Source organism: Pteropus medius, unplaced genomic scaffold, assembly GCF_902729225.1.
Source record: "Pteropus medius unplaced genomic scaffold, Ma_sr-lr_union100, whole genome shotgun sequence".
NCBI classification, from domain to species: domain Eukaryota; kingdom Metazoa; phylum Chordata; class Mammalia; order Chiroptera; family Pteropodidae; genus Pteropus; species Pteropus medius.
Genome location: NW_024340696.1, coordinates 28253167 through 28273451, shown reverse-complemented (window position 1 = coordinate 28273451; position 20285 = coordinate 28253167). Strand labels below are relative to the sequence as shown.

At 35.4% G+C, this 20285-nt stretch overlaps 2 protein-coding genes across 2 annotated transcripts in view; one reads left to right on the top strand and one right to left on the bottom strand.

Moving 5' to 3' along the window:
- The window catches only part of METTL24 (methyltransferase like 24), a 95418-nt gene extending 88842 nt beyond the window's left edge, over window positions 1-6576 (top strand). Inside the window, exon 5 of the mRNA XM_039870309.1 lies at window positions 5481-6576. Within this exon, the coding sequence (XP_039726243.1) occupies window positions 5481-5795 (315 nt within the window). The 3' untranslated portion in view covers window positions 5796-6576. The remainder of the gene's footprint in view (window positions 1-5480) is intronic.
- Window positions 6577-15462: 8886 nt separating this feature from the next.
- Window positions 15463-20285, bottom strand: part of CDC40 (cell division cycle 40) — a 41643-nt gene continuing 36820 nt past the window's right edge. The window contains exons 13-15 of the mRNA XM_039870286.1: window positions 19730-19806; window positions 18118-18262; window positions 15463-17109 (exon numbers count right to left, since the gene is read on the bottom strand). Coding sequence (XP_039726220.1) covers window positions 16932-17109; window positions 18118-18262; window positions 19730-19806 — 400 coding nt within the window. The 3' untranslated portion in view covers window positions 15463-16931. The remainder of the gene's footprint in view (window positions 17110-18117; window positions 18263-19729; window positions 19807-20285) is intronic.

The window sequence follows — 20285 nt, the reverse complement described above, 5'->3', positions numbered from 1 at the left end:
GTTTATGGCAAAGAAAAAAGAAAAATGTTTGGCAAGAAATAATTCAGGTGTTCAAGAGTTAAATGTTTTTCAACTCCGGATTATGGGTATTTTAATTTTTTTGTTTTTGCTTATCTGTAGTTTTAATTTTAACAGTTTTTACTTTTTATCTTTTAAAAATATATTAGATTTGGGTAGTGACATTGGTTTATAAAATTATATAGATTTTAACTGTATAATTCTATAATGTATCATCTGTATATTGCATTGTGTATTTACCACCCAAAGTCCAATATCCTCTGTCACCATATATTTGACCTCCTTTACCCGTTTCTACCTCCCTGCTCACCCCGCTTTAAATAATGACCATGTATTTTTTTAATAAGAAAATATTTTGGTTAAATATTTATTAATTTCTAAAAATCACAGCTTTGGGACATATAGTATTTGCCACTATACAAATAACTTAACTTTTACAAAGATTTTCACAAACAGTATTTGGTCTTCTACTTATTTACTGCTACATAATAAGTCACCCTCAAATCCTTTCAAGTCAAGGATAACAGCATTAAATCAAGTGCCCTTCTTAGTGTAGGGCCTGGTATGACCGCACAAGTTATACCTTATGAAGTTATCCCTGGGTAGGGAACACCAACCTCCATCTCTTGATGGGAGGAGGGTCGTTTATATTGTAGAAAAGCATGTGAGGTGGGAGTTAGTGGGAGTCCGCAGGAGAAACCAACCTGCTGATGCCTTGATCTTGGACTTCCAGTCTCCAGAACCGTGAGAAAATAATCTTCTATTGTTAAAGCCACCCAGTCTGTGCCATTTGGTTATAATGGCCCTAGGAAACTAATACCATACCTAAGACGTACACATATTTACTTGTCCTTGTCAGTATTTTTTTTATTGCTCGTCCTTAATTCATTGGATATCTTTGGTTCTCTGTCAACTTGCTAGGAGAGGCAGATCTAACAGCAAATGCCATGTTTTAGCTAATGTCCCTTCTTTAATAATATTCTGATGAATAGAGGCTTTATTATTTATTTTTCCTGGAGTGTTGCTTATATCCAGGAAAGATTTATGTCTACTGTAATACTGTGGTTCATTCATGGATTGGCACATAAAGTAATATTGCTTTTAATCACTGCAGTCAATTACCTGCAAACATGGCCATGAACAATTTGTCTTATCCTTTCTGTATATGTCACTCCTCCCCTCAAGGGCTAGAATCTATTTCACCTTCCCTTGAATCCGGGCTGGCCTTGTGATTTGCTTTGACCAATATAATACAGTGGAAGTGATGCTAGTGAGTCCCAGACCTAGGTCTTTAGAGGTGTTGCAGCTTCCATTTTTGTTCTCCTGAGCTCCAGCCAGCATGTAATGAAATCTGCCTATCTTGTTGGAGAGCCCCCTTGAAGGGGAAAAGGCTTAGGTGGGGAGCTGTAGGCGTGAAGATGTTGAGTACCTGAAGGAGTTCCAGAAGGAGGGAGAGGGATGTGGCTTGAGAATGGGAGGATACCAAAGACAAACTGTACCTGCTGGGCCTTGTTGTGTGGCCGAGAAGGAACCAGGGAATGAAGCACAGAGGTTTCATGATGGCGGTTTTAATTGGCCTTGGAGACTTGTTGACCTGCCCTGGGTTTGACACCTATCAAGATTGGAGCTGTCATTGTTGGCCGGTGACTGGCAAGATGATGTCCATAATTGCCTCAGAGCGTTGCTGGTACAGGGCATTTTTCCTTGGCATTAGCCTTGGGAATTGTCTCCTGAGCACATACTGCCTTGCCAAAGCTCCATAGCAATAGCTACCTCAAACACTGTTGTGAGTTGCATTGTGTTCCACTCCCTAATTCTTATGTTGAAGTCCTAACCCTTAGTATCTCAGAAAGTGACCTTAATTGAAAATAGGATCATTGCCCATGTAATTAGTTTAAATGAGGTAATTCGATGTAGGATGGGCCCCCTAATTCAATATGACTAGTGTTTTAATAAAGAGGGAAAATTTAGACACAGACATACAGGGACAACACAATGTGAAGATGAAGACAGAGATCAGAGTGATGCAGAAGCCAAGGAACACCGAAGACTGCCTGCAGACCACCAGGAGCTGGGAGAGAGGCACCAAACAAATTCTCCTTTACAGCTCTCAGAGGAGCCCACACTGTTGGACACCTGATTTGGATGTCTAGTCTCCAGAACTGTGAGACAATACATTTCTGTTGTTGAAGCTACACAGTTTGTGGTGCTGTGTTACAGTAGTCCCAGCAAACGAATGCAAACGTCGAGACCACTTCCTCCCTTTACTCTCATTTCTGCAGTTCTGGGTGGATGAACACAGGGATAAGCTTGTGTCTGTAATGGAGAAGCTGCTTAGATGGCTTCATATCTTAATCCAGTTAAAATTCTCATTTCCTCAAAAAGTTCTATGAAAGGTGACTTGTTGTGTGCTTTAGGCACAAGAAAAAGGGGACAATTTTTGATAGGAAGATCCCTCTGAAATTATATCAAATTGGTTATTTTATCTACCTTCTTTAAGGCCCTCCCACTCAACAGTGTGTCTTCAGTTATTCTAAAGTTTACAGAGAGTTAACATTTAGTTGTTTTTTCAAGAAACCTGATTTAACCTAACTGTATTAGAATTGGCATTCGATTATTCTGATATGATCATTTGCATGATTTTTAGTGCCATTATTGTTGGAAGCTGATATTAGAACCTTAAAATTGGCATATTTTAGTCAGAAATGTTTAGTGCCTTCTAATAAGAATAATATTAAGTGCATTATGCAGTGATAATGGAAAGTACATTTGCAAAATAGTTATGTAATAGATAATTCTGAAATGTAAGAAATAGCAAAGGCACACTGAAGAGAAAACCATGTTTTATTCACAGAATTTTGGCTGCCTGTGCTCTCAGGCAGGCGAGAGCATATGTGCTCCTCAGTGCCACACCACACCTGAGCTGCCCGAGTTAGATCAACCAGTGCAATTCTGATTGAAGTAGAGAATTTTTGTCACTGAATCAAAAGAGGTTGGGAGTGTTGTCATGTTTGAATTTACTTTCTGCTCTTTAGAGTGGGTTAGAATTTTGTAAATGAAAATTGGATTTCCAAAGGAAGCAAATATTTGCTATGACACAGCCAAATAATTTGGTTATTTTCTAGTTGCTATAACTTCTGATTAATAGTTTATTTAAAAAATGTTTGGGAAACACTGTAAAGCGTATTGTTCCGTATTTCACCATTAGAGTTTTTAGGTCAGTTTTAGGCTGATTAACATTACCCTGTCCCTTTAATGCTTTGATTTGTTGATCAAATTCAAAATATGCAAACTCACAGAAAACCATGGTAAAAAATAAATCTGTAAGGAATCTAAGAGATTCTTGGCTATGTGAATTGACACAACAAATGTGACTTGGAGTTTTGGTTCTTTTCTGTACCAACTAGAAAACTTGGTGGTTTTGATTAAATTTTTCTTTTGGCAGCTTAATTACCCCAATTCAGGGATATTCTGTTTAAAACTTCAAAGACTAAACAAAGCCAAGGCAATGCCCAGTCAGCAGAGATGAGAAGAGAATGAATTAATTCTATCAAGTCCAATTGACAAGAATAATTTTAGCCTTGTGCATGCTTGCAGGCAACCTGCCTTCGCTCCATTCCTTTCAGAAAAGAAAGTTGTTGTAGGTGTGTTTTTTTTTTTTTTTAACTTTTTCTCTTTGATTTTGGAACCGTCGAACCAACCAGCTAGTTTATAGATATTTAGCCTTTTCTAAGGCCTCTTGGGATTCTTGGGGTTTTTATCAGCATCGCTCTTGCCCTGATGGACCAGGAGGTGCTATCCAAGGCCAGAGAGTGAAAGCATCTCCATCAGGGACTCGAGATATTGGGCAAAGACAACGTGCTTAGAGCAATTATGTCTAAATTTTGTGTTTCTTCTCCACTCAACTCTGAAATCACACAGGGAATGTTACCATTGCACTGAGAACCTCATGTCTCAGCTGCACCTCAGAAACCTACCGAACAGACATGCGCTGAGAGAGAGGAGAGGCTGGGGCAGGGTTGGTCTTGGTCCTTACTCATCCTTCTAAACAGGCAAATTTATTTCACTTTCATGGGCAGGATGTTGGTGACTATAGTCAGCAGCTTCTTGAAGAGCTATTTAGTGTTGTGCTGTCACTTTTGAGACAATAGCCTTTGTTCTATTGCAATGATTCTCTCCATCTTCATTATTCTGGTTTGTCTGAATGCGGTTAGCCTTCCTCTCTGTGGTCTAATTATCCCTTTTCATTCCCAATCCATTTCTTGGCAGCAAAAAGTCATTTTTACCACATCCTTGTCTGCTGATAGGGCTGTTTTACTAAGATTATATATGTAGAAAGTAATTCTTTAAGCTGGAAAGAGCTCTGTGAATGTAAGTTGGTGATGTTGATAACGGTACTTCTTCTACTCACTGGCCCTTATTCACTCTCCAATAGAACTTTATTTTTCAAACCAAAAGCCTTTTAGGGACTCAGAGTTACTGTTATTCCTTTGGTGATTTGGAGGAAGTCAGCATCGTGACTTCCTAGTGGTTAAGAACATGGGCCATATAGACAGATTTCACCACTGCCTCTCCAGCTGTGTGACTGGGGATAGGTTACTCTGAGTCTGGTTTCCTAAACTCTAAATGGAGACACTAAGAGAATCATGCTTGCAGAATTGTTGAGAGCAGTCAATGGATATTGCAAGATGAAGCAATAGTGCCAGGTACATATAAGCCCTCAGTAAGTCTTTAGCTTTCATTACCTTCTGGGGGTATTTGGGGTTCTATTACTTTAATAGATTTTGTGCAAAGCCAGCAAAAAGGAGCTGATTCCCATAACTTAATTAATTGCAAAATCTCTCCCATCCTACCCTTCTTCCTATATGCCATCTCAACTGGAATGTGAACTTGTATTCATAAAATAAACAGAATGGTATTTTTTTAAAATGCTGTTCTGGTATATACCTTTTAAAGAAATCATGAAATTATTTTTTTACAAGTCTAATATTCTAACCTGAAAACAGCCTAACCTGTGAACTCTGAAATTAGAGGTAGGTAAGGTTTGTGAGGGGGACCCTGCAGGCAGTAGCCCCTCTGTCAGTCCCTCTCTGCAGGCCACCATTCTGCAGGACATGGCTGGGCTCCTCTGAGCAGCATATAGGTTGCTGGGGAGAGGCCATGAGCATGGAGCTTCGTGATACACATGCTTTAGCATCTCCTTTCGGGCATCCATTTCCCATTGGGCAGAAAGTAAGAGTATTCATTATGATTTCTGACTGGCATTCCATTATTTGTATATTAATGTTTGGTGTGGAGTGAGGTTAGAAATTCATAAGTGGCCATTTGAAAAAGACTTCTAATCTAAAATTTGAAAAATTCTTTCTTCGGAGGTAGTTACACAGTGATGTTCCTAATATCAAGATGGCTTGTTTAACCATGTTGATTGAATCTGCTAATCTCATTTCAACATTTTGTTACAGATTGATATTCTCAAAGCAGATCTGGAAAGTGCAGAGTGGAAAGTTTTGGAAAATCTTATTCTGGAAGATGTTCTTGAACAGATCGGACAGCTCATTTTTGAGATCCATCTCCACTGGCCTGGGTTCGAGATCAGTGGCAGCGATAGCAGTGTTGTGCGGTTCTGGTACAGCCTCCTCAAAGAGTTAGAACTGAAGGACTTCAGGCTTTTTCACAGTTACAAAGATTTATCTAAACCTCAGCTATTCCTGAAGAAAGACATTTTTAATGCAAGTAGCTGTTATACCCTGAGTTGGGTAAATACGAGATGGAAATAGGATGCAGGATCTCATCAAGTACTTGAGGAACTATTTGCAGGTTGGAATGTATCCACGATTCTAATGATCAGTTTACTTGTCCAGTCTCCCACTAGCCTGTTACTTGCTTGAGGCGGAGATTGTTATTGCCTTTGTAATGCCTGTAGCCTGGTGCCTGCCGTATAGTAAGGGTACAGTTTGTACTTGTTGAAGAGATGGACATAGGAGTGCCACAGAAGTCAACCTCTGTCTGCACAGACCCAGGCTCTTTGCCTGTTTGCCTCTGACAGAGTGGGGATGCTTGTCCTCTTTCACTTAACTTGGAAGATAATCTCCCACTTACCTCAGTTTTCCCTCAAATTCATTATGTATCTATAATCCATGAATTCACCAACAGGAAAAAGAAATTAGATAAATTTTCCATTTTTACTGGGTTGATGAGATTCTTATGTTTGCAGCCTACTGTTTAAAAAAGGACCTTTCTTTTGACTTGAACTCACCTCTTTTATGGTTTTTCTTGTTCACCTGGTCAATAACATTCTTTACATTTGTAGATTTCAGTCACGCCTTCTCAGCCTTTGCTGAGGCCATGCTGTGATCTTAGGAGAACCACTGAATCTGGGGACTCAGACATACTAAATACTGTCACTGTTTAAGGACTAGACTATCAAGAACTGCAAGAACATTCTTTTCATATGCAGCCTTAAATTTTCTTCTTTTCCTATGAAACTAAGCACAAAGCAGAATTTGGGTCTCTTTACTGTTGCCTCTTCTGACTTCAAACCTGATTCTCAACTATAGACTCACCTAAGTTGTATATCTTTTTTTTTTTTTAATGCCTTCTTTCAAAGACTGAGTTTTTCTTTACTGCCAGTTGGCGTTCGTTATAAGCCTGTAGCCTGAGATGGTTATGCAATGTTTCAGTGGTACCAATCCTTTTTATTTTTCAAAAAATAAAGCAGAAAATACAGGTTCTCAATAGTTCAAATGATCACTTTCATTTATCTTTATAGGATTAGACATTTAATCCTACAAATGATTTTTAAAAATTCTATTTCAAATAAATTAATTAAATAGTATAAAATAAACCAAATTATTCCCTTATTATAAATTAAATATATTTTCTGATACTTTTTAAATCCTGAGAGAGCAGGAAAACATACATATATGTTTGTTCAAGAAATTTGAGGAGGGAATAGAATATTGATTACTACTAAACTTTATACCTTTCTCTGTTTTTTTTTTTTTTTTTTAAATCTACTTCTACCCCAGACATTCCCTGGGTTGGGGTTTTGTTTCTTGCAACAGTTTGAAAATACCATTTGTCAAATGAGAAACCAAAACATATTGGAGTTAGATGATCTCACTAACTTCAAAAGAAACAAGACTTTCTGAATTATTAGTGATGTTTTAAAATATAAATGAGGTTTTCTATTTTAAAATGCATAATACACTAATAAAAGTCATTGAGGTGGAAGGACCAGCTTGAATAAGTGTGCTTTGAAATTGCAGTTTGGTTGCTTTATTGTCCATAGGTATTTCAAAAGTGCAAAGGGTCCATAAAAAATCTGAAGTTATACTGTTGGTTTGCATGGCATAGCCTCTGAAACAGTGTAATTTTCATCTAGTTCCTGTTTGGATTATATCACAGATTTTTTTTTCTTTTACTTTTTAATAAACATTTTATACAATGAAGTATATACAATACACCTTTTTATATGTTAAACCTTTAAACCTTCTTATACATTAAGTATGAAGTGTACTGATCTTAAGTGTCCAGTCTAATCAGATTTTAGATATGTACACATCCATATCAAGATTTTTAATTCATGGTATTAAAGATTTATGGCATTACTGAAAGCCCCTTTGTACCAGGCAAGTTACCATTTATTCCAGATTGGTGGTACAGAACATTGACTTCATCACACTATATATATCTGAAGCAAGAATGGGTGTACTGTTAAGGAAAAAAGACAAACTCAAAATAAATCACAAACATACCCACCCACACCCACCTACTAGGCAGCCTGTTCAATAGTTATTTGTACTTATTTTATGCTTATTTCTAAGACTGTCCTTCATTTCCTTTATGGAGAGTTTCAAATTTATGATGAATTTTCTGACTGTTGCTATGGTATTCCTGCCTCTAGAATTTATTATCCTTATTGTGTTGGCCAGCGTTTCTTAATCTCAGCACTGCTGCCGTTTTGGGCTGGATAATTCTTTGCCAGGGGAGAGAGGGTTGTTCTGTGCATTGTAGGGTGTTTAGCAGCATTCCTGGCCCTTCCCACCAGGAGCATCTTCTCCGATTTCCACTCAGTTGTGACAACCAGATTTGTCTCCAGACAGTGCCACATGTTCCCTACAGGGCAGAATCACCCACTGTGGAGAACTCCTGGTGTAGGACATGAGAAGGGTCTAGGTTACCACAGCACTGGTGTTGGGGGAGATCCTGCTGGTGAAGAACAGGCAAAACAACAGTCATTGTTACCAAAACCACCACAAAAGCAACACAAATGAAATACAAACAAAATGAAGAGCTGCTGTTCATTGAGAGATTACTATGTGCCCAGCACCGTGTAATCATTATTCCTAATTCTCCCAGCAACACTGTGAGGGAATGTAATTTTCTCGATTAAATATATAGGTAAAGAAACTCTGAGAGGTTAATAAATAGTTCATTCAGATCATTCAACTAGTAGACGATGGGGCAAGAATCAACATTTCGGTCTGTCAGATCCTAGGGCCCATGCTGGTCCTTCCACAATGCTGCTTCAATAGCCTCTAACAAATGTAAGGTGCTACTTCCAAAGGACATATTTTTGCTTCCCTATTAGTAAAAAGGAAAAAAAAAACTACAAATATACTAAGACCAGATCTACAAATCTTTAAGAGTTGGGATCATTTTTGTAGCAGGCATGTTTAATTTAAACAATCTACTTAATTAAAATATGCCTGCCAAATGGAGGCTTACTAAAAAAATATCAGGACACAACAGCTTGTCTGTCAATGTAGTCAAATTGCCAGAAAAGCTCTTGCAAGTACTTGGAAGTGACTGAAAAAATATGGGGACCCAATAACTTCTCTGTCAATATATTCAGGTTGCCAGAAAAGCTCTTGCAAGGCCTTGGAAGTGATTCTTGGCTTTGGCTCATTACAATACTTGGCACTTTCCTCCTGGGTTTTAGAAAGGGCAGAGTCACTTGGGAGTGCAGCATGAGTTTCCTTTGTTTTAAACTAGTTTTTGACCTTAGATGAAAGAGCTCAGATGTGAATATCTGTGACAAACATCTCTTAATTAACTGTTAACAGAGGAAGCTCATAAATAAAACTGAAAATACCAATTTAATAATGGTCTTATCAAATGATAAAAGAAACTTCATTTTTTAGGTGAAAAACTTGAGGATGTTGGAGATTCAGAGGTCACCTTTTAGCACAAACATTATGTCATAATTTGAGATTCGAGTCAAAGGAAATCTGTTTCTTAAGACTGTATTTAATGTGGTTATAATAGATTATCATATAAATATTTGTAACTATGTGACATGTTCAAATGAAGAGAATGAGGGAGAAGTAAACAAACTTTCGTTAGTATTGAATAAAGGTCCATTAAATTTACATCAGGATGGAACAAAAGTAAATTCATAAATTTACTGTGTTCAGTCCAAATCAGCTATTCGTGTAAGCATTTCTGCCTTGGTTGTAAGAGTTTAGCATATAGTAAATAAAGTACAAGATTTGCATTTCCTGAGTATTACATGTTTGGATTTTGTAAAGCTTGGATTTTTACAGGAAGCTAGCCTCATCATCATATTTTGCCAGATTGAAAATGAAGGCTTCTTAAATGAACAGATTATACTTGACAATACAACAGTACCTCCAAGCTCAATTAATATAATTGTTCTCTTCTTTTGAAGATAACTTTATGTGTTCCTTTTAAGCAATAACATCATTCCTTTGTACTAGCCAATTGCTGATTCTTTGTGAATTCAGTACCTTTAACCTTATGCTAAAATGTCTTCTTTTTCTTACATCGAAAGAAGTATTTAAACTTTACTTATCACTTTACTTTAAAATCATCTCCCAAATTCAGTATATTCTTAAACTGCCTAAATTTAGAAATTATTGAAATTCTTTAAATAATGCTATTGTATTTCTGTCCTTAAGAAAAATAAATCAGATACGCTTACTGTCACAGTTTAGAATGATATAGAAAAATGATAGTTCTCAATACTCATTAAAATCAATGCTTGTAAAACTAGCAGCTTCATATTCTTGTATAAAATATTTTACGTTTTTCTTAATGATCAGTTTTGTGCAGTAAGATTGTCTGAAACAATAAGGGATTATTTTTTCCTTGTCAAGTTTGAATTCTAATCTAGACTATTTCAATAGAGTAGCTCGGTATACATAGGACAGATAGATATGCAATCAATATGTACCAGTGAACTATCGGGTTGGTAAGTGGCTGTGGTCCTGAGTTGTTGTTCTCCACTGTAGTCTCTCCCACAGCATCCTCAGAACTCCTTAAGATCGAGCAACTAATTCACAGCATACTAGGTAACTTCCAGGACCCTGCCCTAGCACAGTGATTAGCTTCTATTCTAACTGCTCTCCTGTGTTACTGGTTGTTGGATATTTTGCTATCACCTCTGGGTGGGTACATGTAATGATCAGAGGTCCAAGTGGGATCTTTAATAATAATGAAACCACAATTATGTCAGTAAAAACAAACTATTAATTATCTGTACAATATTTTTTCAAAGATTGATGTTAGATCTAATATCGTTTCCTCAAGGGACCCCTCATTTAAGGCCCTCTAGTTTCCCTAACTTCACACGGGTAAGCCCTAGTGCCTGCTAGGTAAAAGGTGCTCAATAAATATTTGTTGAATATGAATAAAGAAAGCTATTTCACATAGGACTTTTCAGTGAAATTAATTTATTATCATTTGTTTTCGAAGTTTTTTTTTCTGGCATTAAAAATACTTTTGGAATGTAGATGTACCACTGTCTCTCATTTTGGTTAATTTAGACATAATTTATCCTTTTATTAACATGGTTGTTTATTGATATGGTTGTTTATGCTAATCTGGAAATCTTTCTTGACCTTGGGGACTTGAGAACTATATAACTGAATTGAATAAATAATAACTGAAGGCTCAGTTTTGACTAGAAGTTATCCTAGGATATTAAACTTCAATATTCGCTTCTCATTCCTCATTGTCTTTTCTTTGTACCAATGCTCAGAAAACAAACTTTTTAGAGTCAGTGTATAAAATCACAATTCACAGCAGCATGGAGAATATTTTTAAGTTTATGAGAGAAGGAAGGTATGATATGAGGCTATTTCTGCTAAGGATAGGGTATGGTATTTCGATAAAAAATATTAAAACAGTTGTTCAAAGAGTAAAGGCAAGATGAGAAAAGATACTATGTTCTCCAAACAATTTGACTAAAGTATGACCAAGAAACATCCATGTGAGCAGTTATGAGGTGATAGGGCCCAACTCTCATGGGAGAAACCATGAGAATGTCTTTAGCTACAGGTTGTTTTACTAAAGGATGAAATAAACATGATCTAGATAGCTGAGAGTTTCTTTTAAACCACCTAACTCAGAAAGAGCAAGCTGGAAGCCACACAGATTATGACACCAACCTGACAGTTTAAAAAATATACAATTAAGTGGCATGTAGAGGAGGCAATAGTAGGATCAGAGGAGAAAGATTTACTGTTGCTAACTAGCTGGCTGATATCAAGAAAGTTATCACCTTTCTTGGCCTATTTTCTTACTTAGGTTGGAATATCTAATTTCCAAGGTTTCTTCTAGCTTGAAAAATGTCATTATTCTAAGATTTCTGTTATTAGAGAAGGCTTAGACAGGGGTAGCATAATTTCTTGATTTGTGTGCTATTAAGGGAAGGCATAGGATAAATTCAGAAGAATCCAAATGATGTACTTATTCAGAAGAAAAAGCTCAGATAAAAGATGGAGCCATTATAATGACTTTCCAGTCATCAAGTGAAGTGCCCTCAGGAGAACAGCACACTTAAACTCTTTTGATGGTTGTCAAAAATGGAATGTTTCAGACTGCACTAGTTTATACTTTTATGTTTTTAGACTATCCTAACAAAGTGGCAATATCTGAAGATATTAGATCGGGTACATATATCTATGGCGATCCTTCTGTGTAAATATATATATATATATGTGTGTATACATATGTATTTATATGTGTATGTGTATGTAATGCATGTATATGTGCACATGTGTATGCATGTGTGTCTGTATGTATGTGTATATAAATATAATAGCCAGGAAGGAAAGATCTTCAGACACAAAGAACTGAGAGGGACCCCAGAGGCAGGAATTCAGTATGCCAGTGATGGGTAGAGGCTTGAAGCCTGACTTAAGACCTGTTGGAGGAAAGGATTAAGACAGACCCCTACCACCGTGAGACCCTTGGAGGGCTACCACCTCAGTGGAAGAAGGTCCCTAAAAATCTTCTCCCCTAGCAGAAGCCTATCCTTGCTTTAGCTCTAGGAGAAAATAAAGGTTTCTCATGAGAATTTGAAATCTCTGGCTTGTTTAAGGACTTGGATTTATATTAATCACATGGTGAGGAAAATCATAAACTGAGAAATGAAGATTCAAAAGTTGGTTCTAGGGGGTGATGCCTCAGGGGTACCTGACAGAAACTAATGTCAAATCATTCTGAAGAGACTGTTCAACTCAGGCTATAAAAAACTTCCTCAAAAAAGCAAGACTCACTAAGATAAACTCCTAATAAAAAATTACAGCAAACAAGGAAATGGCCCACAATGAGACAGAGTTAACAGAGGTAACAAACAATGGGATTTTAAGCTCAAGAATGTGAGATAACAGAATAGCAATCATAAAGTAAAATATAAATTGTTTAAAAAGAATAAAAGCATAATAGACTATATATACAAACCATAAGACATTTGAAGAACAGGTAGCTATAAAAAATACAAATAGACTTTCCATAACAGGATGAGTCATGGAATGAGTTTAATGAATTAAATAGATTAGACACAGCGGAAGACTGTAAAGTGAGCTGGAAGATAAACCTGAGGAAACTACCCAGAAAAATAGGAACATTTATATTCTTTACATAGAGTATCTTATGAATTATTTGAACCTTAGGATGCCTTTCAGAAGATGAAGCAGTAAAGTTCACTATTTGAGCCAGCGTGTGTAAGAAGCACTAGAACTGTATGTGCAATATGGCAGCCATCAGCCCCACGTTACTACTGAGCACTTAGAATGTGGTGTGAATGAGAAACTGAATTTCACATTATATTTACTTTAAATTACTTCAAATTAAAGAAACTTATAATTGATTCAGTTATTAGAAAACTCTTAGGTATGTTTGGAACAACTTGGGCATGTAAGTCTACTTTGTATGACACAGATCAAGGATTTGATGAAAATTTAGTGTCTGAATTGAGATGTGCTGTTAAGTGTAAAATATACACCAGATTTCAGATTTAGTATGAGAAAAGGAAAATATTAATTTTAAATATAATTGAGTGTTGAAATACTTTGAATGTTATATAAAATATATTATTAAAATTAATATCCTCTGGGTTTCTTAAAAATGTGGCCATTAGAAAATTTACAATTACATACAAGGCTCAGATATTCTATTAGATAGCACTATACTAGAACATATACTTAAGCCTAAATTGTTTGAGATTCAAGTCCTTCAGATCTCAAATGCTGATGGTTGGAGTGTGGATGGTGGGAGCTAAATAATTAATTTGAAGACAGTTATTGCAATTATAGAAAGCCGAACATGCAAAGGAGTTCTCTTTGTCACTAAAAATAAAAGCACTCTAAGGACTCTGGCTGCACGTCACGACTTCTTTTCCCTTAAGTTCCAGATAATATTGCAATGTTTAGGTTAAGAAAGTTGTTTCTACAATTATTAAAGTGGCTATGAACATGAACGTGTACATTTAATGTGAAATGTATATACATATATTCAACATACATACACACATGCACATGTGTATATATTTTTGTTTAGCTAAATTTCTGAGTTTACATGTACCAAATAGTGTGATTTCTGAAATATTTAAGATAAGCTCAGACCCTACTTCACTGATTCTCATCCTTAGTGTGCATATCACCTGGGGACCTTGCTAGATTCTAATCTTTTGTTAGCTCATTCATTTTATTTACTCATTGAGCAAATAAAAATCGGTAACATGAATTTTGAGCCAAGGGCTGTGATAGAACCTTCTTTCTATTGATTAGATCTTTTCTTCTCGGGTCCCTTAGAACTTTGCCTAGTTTATACAGTATTTAATCAGTTATTTTATAATCTACTAATAAAGAGTACTGCCCATTAAACTATTACACAGCATTGATTTGAAGATGTAGCTCTATTTCAGAGATGTCGAAATGTAAAAACTATGCATCTTTGATGAAATACAGTATCAGTGTTCCATAGATCTCACTTTGAGACCCAAAATTTTACACTACAGATGGATATATTGATTGGATGCTACTTCACACTTCCCTTCCCCATACCTGGATTCATTATGGCTCCAACTAACCTCTACTTTCTTCTGAATTCTCTTCCTCAATAAGTGACACCATTTCCAGGTGATTCTGCTTCAGTTGGTTCTCAGTCCACATTCTGAGAAACTGTTCTTCAAGGAGAGTCTCTATAATTGTTGCTATCGACCAGCCTCACAATACATCCACAAGCATCACTCTATATTTTTCTATTTAGAGAAGTGCCTGTTTGATGCTGCTCCCTATTCCTTATCTTAAAATTGTCTCTTTGTTTAAGACAAAATATTCCCAGCTTGTGCTTCAATATTTAAATATTTAAATATTCATTCAATTAAACCTTTAATAAAGCATCACTTTTAGTCTAACTTTTAGGAAGGAAATGTGTGCTGGGTATGAACAAAAAGGCTGCAGTAAGGAAAAGGAGTTAGTTGGTAACCACTTAATTCCAGTAACAACATCATCTTGAGACTTTTTTATGCTGGAAGAGAAACACATTCATTTGTGTACTCTAAAATGAGTGCCATCATAACTCAGTGCCACCCACCACTGAGTGAATATAAAATGTGTTAATGTGTATGCTCTGAGGGCAATGTCCTGTATTTTTATTATTTAATTAGAATAAACCCATTAATATACCATACTCACCTCTAAAGCATCATCGCTCCATAAAATCAAAATGACCCATTTAAAATCCATAAATGCTTTAACTTGGTGTCTCAACAGACTTGAAAGGAGACTAAGAATGAAAATTTTCATAACACTTTTTACAAAAATGCTTTATTAAAAAATATTTTTTTTTTAAAAAAGAGACAACTTTTATATTTAGTTGCTTAGTTTAGAAACAGTCAAAAACACAATAAAATAAACTCAGATTTAGAAATTATGATTTGTAGCATACATAACACTGGTGATGAATAAGATAGTTTAAATATATGATTAATTCTTTTATTATTAATCAAATGTGATTAATTCACATTCGTTAAACCCAGTGGTTGGGACTAAAGAAAAAGTCTTATCTGAATTCTTTCCTCTTCAGGAAATGGCAGCCACCTTTCCTGGCAAGATACAGAAATGGCAGCAGGTAGGAAGCGTATTCTTATTTCTTTGAGCGCCTCTGTGTCCAAAAATATAGCTCTACCACTTCTATTGTTTTTTTTTTTATTTTCTGCTTTGAAATTTATTAATATGTGGCTATAGCACCTAGTTATCTATACTAGGCTCTAAAAAAATTTTTTTTTTAATTTTTAAAATAGATGTCCTTAAGGACTGCACCATGAACTGCATGGGACTCAGAGCTTAGGATATGAACACTCAACATGATTTTGGTCTGCAAATCAGCACTCTGAGCAGCTATGAACCAATCTTTTTAGCATGGTACTGAAACATTTCAAACCATATTCAAACATCTGATACAGATTTGTAATAAAACTGGAGAAATGGCTTGTCTAACTGAAGTGTTGTTAGCTACTATATTCGAGAGGCTATCTTGATTTCACAATCTGAAGTTAAAAAAAAATAAATAAATTATTTATTTTTGTAACTGACCAGTCACTGCTTCTCAAACTGGGGAACCCTAGTCATTTTCTTGGATTGTCAATTTTACTCAAAGATTTGGAAAGAAGTTTAAAATTTTCCCTATCTTAAAAAGTTCTGTCAAATATATCCACAAGCCAAATCAGAATAATTTTAAAGAGAAAACATACAACTTCAAAGAAATTACAAGTTGATATTGTGAACTATGTCCTCATACCCCATCTCCTATGAGGAGCATTTCAGCAGTAACATCTGTGAGGCAACAGCCTAAGAGACCCTGATTTCTGAAAGTGTAGCCAGGTCCTTACTGACAGTAAATACAAATAAAATTCAAAGTCTTGACTCATTCTCATGAGTTCCATCTTCAAAAATAACATAATTCTCTGATTATAAATAGTCCTGGACTATACTGATCAGGAAGAAAGTCAAGGAAAGAACTCTGGACTGATTTGTATTTTACATTGTTTAATCGTTAGAGGAATGCTGCAGTCTGAGAAGATTGCTGGCTTACAACTAAAAATATACAACATGTGTCATAAAAACAGTGCAACTCCTGAATCCTAAAGATTAGAACTTGACCCACTGGAAATAAAGGAAGCAGTAACTGCGGGTGGTGTTATCCTTCTTTCAGAGTCACATTAAATTCCTGTGACTTCTTTTTTGTTGAAGAGGTAAATAAATGCATGGTACCTTTCTTGGCTACTTGTCATTAGTTATATTATCTCCTTTAGAACCCCAAATCCACTAAGAATTCTTTCTTGACTCCAAAAGGGTTCCTTTCAGTATGCCATGAGGGTAAGCCCAGACTGCCTGCCAACAGTAACCACTTGTCAAATAGAAAGTCAATGGTCATTCTCTGTACAAATAATATCCATAAAGAACAAAACAGTTGCCAATGAAATTATATGAGCCAAATTTACAAAGTTTCTTTTATAAACAAGGTGTCAACTTTATAAGGCCATGTAAGGAAATGATAATCTGTAAATTAAGTTGCCATCCAACACATTTAATAATTAAATATCATTAAATATGATACTGGATCAAAAATGATCCTAGATAGTTTAAGGATTAATCTCATTAATCCCACAATTTAATGAGACCATCCCAACCACAGGTTATGACTTTAGATGTTTCATGAGGATGCCACACAGCACCTATACACACTTTTTCATGAGCTTTAAACCGACTGTACAGTTTTGTGGTCTTCCAGTCCCAGATGTTTAATTTTCCATTTCCATCTCCTGAAATCACATAGCTACAATGAGAAGAAAAATAAATTTCAATTATTCGAACACCTTAAATTGGTAAAGTGGATGAGGAACAGTTTATTTTTTTTACCTTAACGGAAAAAACCAATATGAATATACAAAACTCAGTGAGAAGAGTAAAGTAGAATATAAAGCAGTCTATAATTTAAACGTCTACCAAAAATCATCCCCAATGAGGACTAATCTAAGAGTAAAAAATTATTTTTAACTTGGAAGCCTGGGAGCTCCAAGGGTCACAATGAATGCGGTATCACAATCACTATCCAGACATTCAGAAACAAGTAGGAGAACCAATTTCACACAAAGCCAGCAAACACGTTTAGACCCCTTCTACTGTAGTCCATTCTACCACATTCATAATTACTTTTGGCTCCAACATCTTTTGAATATGCCTAAAATTGACTCACATGTAGGAGTCTAATGCCCAATTACCAGGCTAAACAGATAAGGTTACAGAGATTTCTGAATTATTTATACCTATATATTTTAGCTAAGAATGGGGGAATGAATATAGAGTTTCACTCTTAGAAAGACTCCAGGCTTCATAAATCTAGTATGACCTAGAAATTTTCAGAAGCTGGGTTTGAGATTTCAGCACAGAAAAGCTGTAGTGAAGTTGTTAACTTCAACAATGCAACACAGAATTAATTCTTCTGTGTTCATTCAGTCACAGCAATGTAGTGATTATAGTCCTCCAAGCCTTGCTTATTAGAAAAGCAGAGAGAAAATAAGGCATTGCCTATATAGACAGGGATTTGTTATGTGGTTAAAGGGCACAGGACTAAGCAATATAAAGAGATATACTAAAAAACTTTAAAAAAGTAAAAGATAGTTTTTGTAATTGTTCTTGCCCCTTTATTTGGCATTTTGACAATCTGCATAGTGCTCATACAATTACATATGTGAAAGTGATATGTGAAGTATTATTATTTATACAACTGTAGTTTATATCATCATATTTGAATATGAGAATACATGAGAAGATTTAAACTCACCTCATATCTGGTGAAAAGTCCACTTGGCAAGCATAACCTGCTACCATATGGCCCTTAAAAATTTTTTTCTTATTTAATCTAAATCTGTTCTGTGCTCCAAAAATCAAGATTTGGTTGTCCATTGACTGGCATGCTAGCCATTTCCCTGTAAATTCAATAAATGAAATATTTTAGAGAAAAACTGAAATTTAAAAAAGATTTTTTATTTTAAATACATTCAGTCATTAATATTCTTTTGTTCCCGACTACTTTATAATAATAGGAAAATAAATTTACCATATCATCTATAAAGTATTACAAATTTGTCACTGGCAAGAGGTATTTATACATATATAGGACTACAAAATCTATTACTTTATAATTGAGCACTCTTCATATAAAATTTTTTTAAAATAAGGATATACAGAAATTCTGAGTTTAGCATTAATAGAACTGAACTAAAATTTTATGAAATGAAATTGATATGTAGTAAGTATAGACAATACAACCATGGGAAGGAAAGACTCATCTATGTTAATTATAGGAAAAAGAAAGATCAATTTTAAGTGAGGAAACCCAGGATTATTAACTAAAACTATATGTAAAAAAGATATGATTAAAAGAATTTCAGTAACTGTTGCCGAAAGGCCAGACTGCTTTTATCCACCCAGGATTCACCAAAGCCCATAGAGCTTAAACTGCAGTGTCTTCTCGCATCCTGTATACTTGCATGAACAATGCCCACAGTCTGAGCTGGTAAGTGGCCTTGTTAAAGATGAGTACAACACTTGTGAAGAATAGTTTAAATATACAGAACATGAAATGTAGATGCAGTGACAAATGTGACAAAGTATACAACATGGTGATTTATCAAAATAAGACCTAGTTAGGTTGTCTTCTCATAAAAATCATATGGCGTTAGACAAAAATGATCACTGATTTGCCTGTGGCAGATGTCTCAATGGAAGAGAGAACTATTTATTATCTGTTCTTCCTTGCTCTACACTCATAGCAGCTATGTGAGTTAACTGTGGCTTTGATGACAATGTTGCCCAAACATCAGATCCTCCACTTTAATACCCTCATGCAGAGCTATAATTATATCAGTATACTGCCAGCACATCTGCAGTACAAATTACCTTGCACTTAAAAGGCAACGCATTACGGAACAGAAAACAGTATTAAATAGATTTACTCTTTTTATTTTTGCCTGAGAAAATCTTTTATAGTGAGTTGCTAAGGTGTTCTCATTATGGGGAACCAGACCAAATTTTTCTCTCCCCTAAAAGAAAAAGAGCTCAAAATAAATCACTAATGAGTTGTTGGACATGATTCTGTTGGAAGGGGATTAAGAAAAAAACAACAAAAACCCTGATTCTTAGATGGAAATCAGATAATTAGTCAACATTAAGTTGTAAATCATTATTTCTTTTATTTTTATTAAAAAAAAAGAGAGACTGGGTAAAAAAATATGAAAAAAATAATTATTTCTAATAATGAGAAGATTTCCTTACATAGGTATGGCACAGCGACAGCCTTCCCATAGGAGGGAATGGCCAAGATTCTTTTAAACAGAAACCACACCATGTCTTAGAAAGCTCACTTAAAACACACATTCTATTTACTAACTCACCATTTGGAGACAAGGTCACTGCGGGCATAGAGTGCATACTGGGTTCTGCGATATACTTGAAATCCACAGGGATATCCCTAAAAATTAAAAATAGTATATAGAATAAGTAATCTTAAAAAGAATCTTTAGAAGAACTCTCTCTGAAACAAAAGAGATACTCTTGAAATGATATATTAAATAAACTTTTCAGGAAACTTCCTGGGGGAAGGAAAATCACAAAACGACATTCTATTGCTTAACATACATCTTTTACTTCACAAATGCCTTTCTGTGATAATTATAACAGTGTCAATGATTTAGTTTTTTAACTCTATTTGATTTAAACTTTGGCCTTTATGTTAAAAAAAATCTTACTAAAAGTTCTTTAATAATGAGCTCATCTAAAAATGTATCATGGTAGGCAGAAGCAGGATGTCTGAGGCATGCCTATAGGGAAACATTCCTATTTTATCTGCCAGGCAACCTTAACTTACTCTGCAAGCAGGTTGAGCTGTTTCCAGATATGATGAGACTTCAGGACGGGTAAGGGAGATTAAGTGCTTGGTACCTGGAAATC